This window comes from Vicia villosa, linkage group LG6 (assembly GCF_029867415.1).
Source record: "Vicia villosa cultivar HV-30 ecotype Madison, WI linkage group LG6, Vvil1.0, whole genome shotgun sequence".
In the NCBI taxonomy this organism is placed as follows: Eukaryota; Viridiplantae; Streptophyta; class Magnoliopsida; order Fabales; family Fabaceae; genus Vicia; species Vicia villosa.
In genome coordinates this window covers 142,370,171-142,381,310 of record NC_081185.1, presented here as the reverse complement: position 1 = coordinate 142,381,310, position 11,140 = coordinate 142,370,171, and the positions used below count along the sequence as shown (strand labels likewise).

General features: G+C 31.5%; 1 protein-coding gene across 1 annotated transcript; it reads right to left on the bottom strand.

The window, feature by feature from the left end:
* Positions 1-8,286: 8,286 nt before the first annotated feature.
* LOC131612596 (ABC transporter G family member 20-like) lies at positions 8,287-10,858 on the bottom strand. Its single transcript, XM_058884362.1, has one exon. It carries the CDS (start codon positions 10,755-10,757, stop codon positions 8,490-8,492), a length of 2,268 nt encoding a protein of 755 aa, XP_058740345.1. The 5' UTR covers positions 10,758-10,858; the 3' UTR covers positions 8,287-8,489.
* Between the last annotated feature and the right edge of the window lie 282 nt (positions 10,859-11,140).

The following is an 11,140-nucleotide window of genomic DNA, read 5'->3' as shown; positions in this document are numbered from 1 at the left end:
TGGTAAATATGGACTCTTTCACCATAGCTCTAAGATTTTCTCCAAAAGAAATCCTTTCTAACATCATTTGGAGACTCGCCTAAAAAGCAGTTCGGAAATCGGCTTATCAGACGAACTTAAAACCCTCAAAATGAAAATCGCTCCGGTCAGAACTTACCTTTATGAGTCAGGAACGCTGTGACCAAGTATCGGAACGATCCAACGGTTGGATTGAGAGATACGCCCGATTTGCCAAGGTGGTTTTCAGCTGAAACTTGCTCCAAAAATTGAGGCTTCCTCTATAATTTTTCTTCTTCCCTCAAATGCTCTTCCCTTTGAGCTTTTCTCTCTTCTATTTTTTCTTTCTCCCCCAAAATGAGTTATGATTCTCCAACCCTAATCTCTACTCTTACTATCTCTTATCTTAATGGGCTTAACCCATAATCCATCTATTATGTTATATTCTACCACTTAGCCCAAATCATTAAAATCTCTCTAATTACTTAATTAAGCCAAATAACACAAACACACACATAATTAAATACTTAAATAATTATTATATCACATAATAACTAAATAAATAAATAATTATTAACAACATCAAATAATATAATTACTAAAATAATAGCGAATAAAATCGGGTTGTTACACAGACCGTCCCATGATGACATTGTAGGGGGATGAGGCGTCTACTACTAGATACTTCACCTTGATGGTCTTAACGGTGGCCTCCAAATCGAAAGTTATTTCAAGTGTTATGTAGCCTTTCACCGGCATATGTTCGCTTGAAAGACCAACTAAGGAGCCTTGGAATGTTTGGATATCTTCTGGGTGAAGTTGGAGCCTCTTAAAGGCAATCCAGAATATGACGTCTGCTGAGCTATCAGGAACAATCCGTACTCGATTTACGTCTAAATTATCATATTGTACTGTAATTACCATGTGATTAATATTATGAGGGGTGATGCAAATGGCGTCCTCGTTGGAGAAAGTGATTTTCTACTCAAACTCCTTTTCCAAGTTTATTTTACAGTCGGCGGGTATGAATCTTTCCGCCAAAACCTATCTAGCATTTTTTTATGAGAAGAACTCAATTTTTACCACCGACGAAAGCTCCGATGGTGTTAAGAGAAATATTTGAATTTGGTGTTTCCATTCTCTCGAGGAAGATGATAAAAATGAGTGGTGAATGATGATGAGAATGATCCAAGTTAGTTTTATCAGCCCCACGGTGGGCGCCAATTGTACTTGCTAAAAGTACAATGAACGACAATCCCTAGATGTGTAGGGTTGTCTAAGTGTTTTATGGTTGTTATGGTGTTAGAGTAAACTCATGCATGGATGGTGAAAATCAATTGAATGTCCCCTCTCAACTCAAGGGTTGAGGTATTTGTGTGAATCCCTTGGGCCTATTTCTCAGGACCTAAGAGGGTGGTAACCGCCTTCTACTCTCATGGCTTCCTTCTTTGACTTTTTGTCATACCGTTTCGGGTGTGTCATTTCCCACATTTTCATAAGTGAGCTAGTGTACCAAACAATAGACGTGTGTTGTGATAAATGAGCGACTAGTAACCCTGCTCTAGGCATTGAATATTATTTACCTCTCTTAGTGCATATTGCTCTGCCTCTTGTATATCCTTTGTGAATATACTAGTACATGAACTTTGACCTTAATGACCATTAATTGGTATTGGTAAGCTCAATGAGGGGAATAATGACCTTGATGACTTTCAATGAGTATTAAATACACAAAATATCATAAGTATTATATAAACTCGCAATCATGGAAGAATAAAGGGGGCAATCGGTATGCATAACTGTCACAATTCAACCAAGTCACCAAGACTTTACTGATCTTCATTAATAAAGTTTTATTGGTGTAATTTTACGAGTAAAAAAATTAACCAGCATGTAAATAAACCACACAAGTATTATTTAAGGTAACCATTCAAAAAGTAAAATCATTCTAGCAATACAATCATCACAATTTTTCATAAAGAAAAAATAAGCACAAGAAGCTTTTAGTAATCAATTAATTAACCTTGATCAAGATGATAAATGAAGTTATTGGGTTTGTTTTTCTGTTGCACTCTGGACGTGAATAATAATCTATTATTAATATATAAAAGCAAAAGTATCTGGAAATTACACTATAAGCCCTCTCATAAAATTACTAAAACTTTTCTTATTCCATGGGTAGAAAAGACTTTTTGCAAAATAACTAAATATTATTGATTTGACATTTATTACGGGTGATGTGGCAGCACCCAATAATTTGTTGCATTTTATATTTTTTTATTCCATTATTAATTTGAAACGATAAACAATGGTCCACTATTAGGGTTTTTGGAAAAGCAAAATCTCCACTTTCATTGGAATTCGATAGTCTACCATTAGGGTTCTTGAAAAAAAGCAAAATCTCCACTACTGAACCATGCAATAAATCGTTGGCCTTTCAGTTTTCTAAACCTTTATTCCATTATATATATACTAAATCATGTCATTTTCAATTCTTTGAGTTTTTTTTGTCAATTAATTTTTTTTGTTGTTGCAAGTTTCGATCTTAACTTACAGTTCGTGTAAATTATGTTTTGTTTTTGTAGTTTTAAAACATTGGCATGGCTCACGCTTTCAGATCTATCAATAGATCTATTTTCTCATCTTTCATTTCATCTGTTAATCACAGTCGATTTGCTCTGCTCCACAGATTAAACACAGATTCGACACTTTAGTCTATTATTAAGGTCACATGGCTTGGAGGAGTTTGATAACACAAACTATTTATTCAATCAATCAATTTTGATCCATACAAAATTAATATTTTGTTTGCCTATTAGTTATTACTTCTAACTTTATTTTACTGTATTGCAGCAGTTAAGAGATATGAGAAAAGAAAAGGTTCGTATCAACATTGTTTGCATAAGTTACATCCTTAATCAGTATTTTGTAGGATTTCATTGTTGATTAAATTTTTGTGTTGTTGATTAATTTGTTGTATTTTTTCTTCTTTAATTCAGGAACGGATGCACCTTAGAAGGGAGAGTCATTAGTAATGCAAATATATTTCTTCGAATGGTTTTTCATGGCAGTCATAAAATGACTTCCTCCTAACAAATATTTCAACCATTGTATTTATGGCAGAATGGCAGTTGATTGAAAAAGGTAGGAGATAATCCTTAATTGAAAATATATATTTTCCAAGATAATCTGTACTCCAAAACCTAACATATATCATTTCTTTTATCATATTTAATTTTATATTTTTCACATAATAAAAGGACTTTTTCAAGATAATCTGTACTCCAAAACCTAACATATATCATTTCTTTTATCATATTTAATTTTATATTTTTCACATAATAAAAGGACATCTTTATTTTATTTTATTGGGTAGGATGGAGATATTCATGTGTATCCAAATAACTACTCTAATCTTATGAAGCATATGTCCTTTATAAGAAAATTATTTGGCAGTTACAGACCAAGAAAAGCTATTTTGATGTGTTTTTTCTTTTGATACTAATGTAATGAAGCATATGTCCTTTATAAGAAAATTATTTGGCAGTTACAGACCAAGAAAAGCTATTTTAATGTGTTTTTTCTTTTGATACTAATGTAATGAAGCATATGTCCTTTATAAGAAAATTATTTGGCAGTTACAGACCAAGAAAAGCTATTTTGATGTGTTTTTCTTTTGATACTAATGTATCTGCTCAACTTTAATAAAATGTATGAGTATCACATTTTAATATATACTAACATTTATAATAAAATGTATTATTAAAACATTTTAATATATAATGTTTATTGAAATTAGTACTCATAATAATTTATATAACTAAATTATTTAATTTTGTTATAATATCAAATGTTTATAATTAGATGTATATTAGCAAACCTATACAATATTTATTTTATTCTGAAGATGGGAACCCAATTTATTTAGCTTTCGATTCATATTTTTAATTTTCTTAAATTACAATATTAATGATCCAATTATCATTTAATATAGATTTTATAAAATTTATTATTGAATGAAATTATTATTACTACATTGAAAATTTAATAATTCCTCATAAATATTATTTATTTCTTAATTTTATTTCAATATGAAAGCTGAGTTTTAGTTTTTTTGAATTAGTAAATTTATACCTAAATTTTTGAATTTTTATAAAAAAATTAATAAATATGTATTAAGTTGTATATAAAAAATAAATGTCAACTTTTTAATGTCAAATTAATTTTTTATCTACACTAATAAATGTTAAATTACTATTTAATTTATTTATATGCTTATAATTATTCGATATTTTTAGAATAAAAAATATTTTTCTTTTTTCTCTTTCCTAAATAAAATTTAATTATTGATTTATTTTATTGGTTAATTTTTTTTACTAAACTAAGCCACATGTCATGGGAGGAGTGTACTTGCAAAATTTTAAAAACATATGAATAATTTAGTTTTTAAATTTAAAATATTTTTACAAGTAATTTAAGAGTTGTGTTTTTAACTTAATCTATTATCTATTATTAATATATAAAAGCAAAAGTACCTGGAAATTACACTATAAGCCCTCTGATAAAACTACTAAAACTTTTCTTATTTCATGGGTAGAAAAGACTTTAAGCAAAATAACTAAATATTATTGATTTGACATTTATTGCGGGTGATGTGGCAGCACCCAATAATTTGTTGCATTTTATAATATTTTTATTTCATTATTAATTTGAAACTATAAACGATGGTCTACCATTAGAGTTTTTGGAAAAGCAAAATCTCTACTTTCATTGGAATTCGATCGTCTACCATTAGGGTTTTTGGAAAAGCAAAATCTCCACTGCCGAACCATGCAATAAATCCTTGGCCTTTCAGTTTTCTAAACCTTTATTCTATTATATATACTAAATCATGTCATTTTCAATTCTTCAATATCTTTCATTTCATCTGTTAATCACAGTCGATTTGCTCTGCTCCACAGCGCGACAGATTCAACACTTTAGTCTATTAAGGTCACATGGCTTGGAGGCGTTTGATAACACAGGCTATTTATTCAATCAATCAATTTTGATTTGATTTATACAAAATTAATATTCTGTTTACCTATTAGTTCTGACTTTATTTTACTGTATTGCAGTTAATACATATGATAAAAGAAAAGGTTCATATCAACATTGTTTGCATAAGTTACATCCTTAATCGGTATTTTGTAGGATTTCATTGATGATTAAATTTTTGTGTTGTTGATTAATTTGTTGTGTTTTTTTCTTTCCTTGGAAAGGAGAGCCAGTAGGTAGAGTCTAAAATTTTAGAAAGAGAATTACTCTCTCCCTGTCTAATATTAATATTAGTAATGCAAATATATTTTTTCGAATGGGTTTTTCATGGCAGTCATAAAATGACTTCCTCCTAACAAATATTATTTTTTACTGAAGAGTTGCAATTCTCTCTCTAATATTAATATTAGTAATGCAAATATATTTTTTCGAATGGGTTTTTCATGGCAGTCATAAAATGACTTTCTCCTAACAAATATTATTTTTTACTGAAGACAGTTGCAATTCTCTGTATAATCCTAACCATTTGATTTTTATTTTGTTTCTTTCTTCTACTTAATATTTTTATTTTGTTTCTCTCTTCTACTTAATTTCTCTTCTACTTAAATTATATTCATTTATTGGATTTATGGCATAATGGCAGCTGATTGAAAAAGGCAGAAAAGTATCCTGGATTGAAAAAGGAAGAAGAGGTTCCTTAATTGAAAATATATATGTGAAAATATATATTTTCCAAGATGCAGTTTCTATATCAGAGAAACAATTTATATATATATAAATCTGTACTCTAAAACCTAACCTATATCACTTCTTTACCGACCAAGAAAAGACTGATTTGTATTATCTTATTTATTTTTATATTTTTCACATAATAAAAGGATATCTTTATTTTATTTACAGACCAATAAAAGTATGATGTGTTTATATTTTTCGCATAATAAAAGGACATCTTTATTTTATTGGGCATGATGGAGATATTCATCTGTATCCAAATAACTACTTTTGATGTGTTTTTTCTTCTGATACTAATATATCTGCTCAACTTTAATAAACATTAGATGTATATTAGCACACCTATAGAATACTTATTATATTCTTATTTTTAAATCTTAAAACTTTTTTTCCCAAAATTATTTGTTTTCTCTAATTTTAATTTTTCCTTTATTAATTATAAAACATTTTTGAAACAAAAAAAATGCAAATCTATTATAACTATTAAAATGCAAATCTATTATAACTATTAAAATTCAATTTTTGTTGCTCTATGTAATTAATCTGAAAAAGAAAATGAAAAGTGGGAACCCAATTTGTATTACTAAATTGAAAATTTAATAATTCATCATAAATATTATTTATTTCTTAATTTTATTTCAATATGAAAGTTGAGTTTTAGTTTTTTTTGAATTAGTAAATAAATATCTAAATTTTTGAATTTTTATAAAAAAATTAGTCAATATGTATTAAGTTGTATATAAAAAATAAATGCCAAACTATTTAATGTCAAATTAATTTTTTATCTACACTAATAAATGTTAAATTATTATTTTATTTATTTATTTACTTATAATTATTCGATATTTTTAGAATAAAAAATATTTTTCTTTTTTCTCTTTCCTATATAAAATTTAACTATTAATTTATTTTATTTGTTAATATTTTTTACTAAAGACGGCCACATGTAATGAGAGAAGTGTACTTGCAAAATTTTAAAAACATATGAATAATTTAGTTTTTAAATTTAAAATATTTTTACTATAAAAGTAATTTAAGAATTGTCTTTTTAACTTAATGTAATAATGCTTACTATAATTTTTAAACAACTTTTATTTAAAAAATGAGTTTAAAAAACATTTAGTTACTAAAAAATATTAAAAATCATGTATTTTTATGAAATATTAATAAAAATCACGTATTTTTAAAAAATAATAATCATAAGAACTAAAGTAAAAATTACAATTACTCTTTTTACTACAAGTTATAACTTTTTTTATTTCAGTCTTTTAAAAATTGGACCGAACATCAAACCGACGAGGGTACTGGGTCACTGGTTTATTGGTCGAACCACTGAGTCACTGGTCGAACCGCATGACTAAACCGGGTTTAACCGGATAACTCGGTTGAGTAGACCAGTCGTTATAACAAAATTATATAGGTATAAAATATGTCGAACCGGGTGATTCAGTCTCAACAAAATATAACTAGACTTAAATTTTTTGAAAATATCATATTATAAAAAAATTCACAAGTTCATAATTTAAACTCAAATTTTACACATAAGTATCAGACACAATAAAATAGTACATAATTATAAAATATAATTGCAAACAAAAGTTTAATCGCAACATAATCTAATTGAATAATTTATAACAAAATAATTTAATTATCTACTAAATATAATTTCAACAAAAGAAAAATTGTTTCCATGTTGCGATCTCCTTCTTCAATATCAAAATCATCGGTAACATAATCAACCGCATTTGCAACAAAATTTTTTTATTTTAATTTTTAATTAAAATAGTCAAAACGACGTTGTTTTATTTTTTTGAAATTAAAAAAAAAAATTAAAAAATGCATTTAAACCGCCGGTTCACAAAAACCACTGGTTTTTCCGGTTTTAGCGGTTTACACCGGTTTTGACCGGTTCACACCGGTTCAATGACATTCCCGATTCAACTATTGAACCAGGCCGGTTTCCGGTTCAATCGGTCCGACCGGCCGGTCCGGTCCGATTTTTAAAACACTATTTTATTCCAAGATTAAATATTTAATTTATTATTATAAAATATAAGAATAACAATTATTTTGTAATTATTTAGATCGTTATTTGAGATAAAATATATTTTGAAATTATTTAAATTTTTAAAGAAAGGTTTATAAAACAAAATAAAATCAATTGAGATTTTACAATTTTTGTAAACTTATGAAATAACTAAAACCTATTAGAATCTTTTTAAATTAACTTCATAATTGTAATCATGATAAAAATATGTTAAATAGTAGTCATGAAAATTTAATGATAAATAGTAATCATAAAAAATAATAATAAAAGATAAAAATTTATTAATATAGCAATTTTATAAATTGAATAAGCTATCATTATTTTTATAAACGGGAATAAGTTAAAAATAATTTTATAAAAATAATAAATTTAACTATTTATACAATTATTTGTATAAATGAGAATAAAAAGCAGATTATGAGATACCAACTATAACTGAGGTTTATTAACTCATCTGGATTCACGGGTAGATGTGAACATATCTATGAGATACCAACTATTATATAAATGTTTGATATATATAAAGGAATTTTGCAAGTCACAATTAGATACATGTAATGTGAAATTCCAACCAGACCCGTGCGACAGCACGGGTTTCCTACTAGTTACTAGTACAATAATATTATAGGAAGGAACACAAATTTTAATGTAACAAATACTATACAAACTTTTGAGCTTATTTCCTTTTGTTCCTGCTTCCAAAAAGCAACGCCAAGTAAAAGAGGAAGCGAAAGAAGAAACCCCAAGCAATAGTAATGTACAAGCAATTCCATTTACTAAGCTGCGTGATCCCCTGCTGCTTCAGTACATCTTCTCCAGTAACAACACAAGTGTCGCTCGTTATAGTAATCCCAAGCGTCCTGCTCATGCTCTTCAACAGCTCCACCTTCAAACTCCCCGGAACATCACCGAGCGGCGTGTTATCGAACATCTGAATCCCTCTCACAAAGCATCTTGGTGGGTTAATAGCAAACTCATTCTGAAGAACTCCTTCATAAGGGTACTTCACTAGTGACAGGTAATGGAACCATATCCAGTAAGGTGGAATTCTGTCTCTGCTGATGAAGAATCCGCTGAAGAGAAGAAAGTAGGCCATTATCGCAACCACGACGGTAAAACCAAGCATCACATGAGAGACTACGCCGGAGAGGAACGTCACGAAGGAACTCCCTGCCCAGAAAGAAGCTAAAATGGTTAAAAAGTAGAACAAAAAACCAGATGTCCCGCCTGCGAGGCCGACCGACCAGAAGGTTGTGACGGCGAATGTGAAGGAGAGGAAGACTAGTGCGGGGAGGGAGATGATGGAGTGAGCGAGGACGTAAGAGGAACGACGGTAAGCGTTGTAAGCTGTTTCTCTCATGAAGATGTAACGCTCTTGGAGGAAAACGGGAATGGCTTCTGCGCAAGTGTAGAAGGTTGTTGACATGGCGAAGGCGAAGAAACCTAAACGTTCTTGAACACCTTTTGGTGAGTTGTCAAGATGGTAGAAGATAGTGGCTAAGATTCCTCCGGTGACCAGAATTGCACCTAATCGGATTCCGAATAATTCCGGCATCCGACGTGAGTTTGTTAGAGAACGTTTTCCGATAACCGCCATTTCAATCCAAAACGGGTTAGCAAACGTGGCAACTGAAGCGGTTGAGTTTCCGTTTCCGTTTCCTCCGTTAGTTCCTGAGACTAATTTTCCTCTTGAGATACTTGCGCTGATGGCGTCTTTTAACGACAGTTTAGATCCGTTATTAACGTTTACGGAGAGTGGCTGATTTTTCAACTGCCATGTTTTGTTGAACTCCACAAGACCTTTGGTTCCTCCCGGAGTTTCTTCAAGCTCGCGTATTAGGTCCAGTGCGAATTCCGTTCGGTTCTCGTTTTCCGGTATAGGATGACCGAACTCGGAGAAAAAACTAGGGAGGCTCGCCGGAGAACCGCTGTAGACGGTTTGGCCGTGAGAGAGGAAGATCAAACGGTCTAACAATCCGAGGATTCTGTAGCTTGGTTGATGAACTGACATCATGACGATACTCCCGCTTTGAGCAATTCGCTGTAAGACCTTAACCACCATGTATGCGCTGGTGGAGTCAAGTCCGGAGGTTGGTTCATCTAAGAATAAAATGATTGGATCGTGGATGATGTCTGTGCCGATCGAGACACGGCGGCGTTCTCCACCTGAAACACCGCGGTGGCCTTCGTCTCCTATGACGGTTGAGGCAGCGTTGCGGAGACCAAGCTGGTCGATGAGAGCTTGGACGCGAGCCTTTTTCTTTGATTTCGAGAGAGAGCGAGGGAGTCTGAACTCGGCCGAGAACATAAGAGTTTCTTCCACGGTGAGCATGGGGAAGAGAAGGTCATCTTGCATGACATAAGCTGAAATCACCTTCTGGAGACTTGACTCCAAGATATCTCCGTTTAGAGTTATAGTCCCTTTGAGAGACTCTTTGGAGATTCTGTCTGCGAGAGCATCAATGAGAGTTGATTTTCCGGAGCCACTTGCGCCGAGAACTGCCATGATTTCTCCGTCTCTTGCTTCACCGGAGATGTTGTTGAGGAGGATCTTGGTGCCATTTGGTTTGGTTTCGGTTTCATGATCCGTTGGAAGAGAATTTTGATTGAAAGAAAAGCATGTCAACTTTCTGTCTAGCTTGACGCTGTAAGTCAAGTTAGTGAAAGAAAGGAAAAAAGGTGGGGGAAGAGTGGTGGAAGAAGAAGGGGAAGAGAGGTCGAGAACATGGTGTGGTTGAGCATTATTGTTGTCGTTTTGAGCATCTTCGACGCGTTTAAGGAGTTCACCGAGTGTAGGAGAGTGAAGGGCTCGTCGTGTTTTGAGGGGACTAGGAACAAGTTCCATAGATTGGTTGAAGAAAGGAAGCATGTCGTGGTGGGAGACTGGTTTAGGAGGCGTGGGCTGTAAGGCAGACATTGCATGCATGGGTGAGTCAATAATCATGACAAATGCATGATGCTGCTTGGATGAAGAGAATGGAATTAGTGGAGTTATATAAAGGAGAGGATTAGAGGAAAGAAGAGTTGATGTTTTGTGATTCAATTATTTAATTATGAAACTACAAAGTACAAACCCATACGTTGCTTGCTTAATTTAACAAGGATGGGATTAGCAGGTGGTCAGGTAAAGGGAGTTGTGACATTAACGTTTCAATACTGCTCAACTAAACTGTTTTTGTAGCATGATTTGCAAGTTTATTATCAAATAATTCGATTCTAAAGAAAGGGGGTGTGATAATCCTAGAATTTTGGCTGATTTGAATTCCAATTCTCTCTATTATCAAGCAATTTCTCCCTTTTAATTTTCTAATTTTTTATATTCGTTTT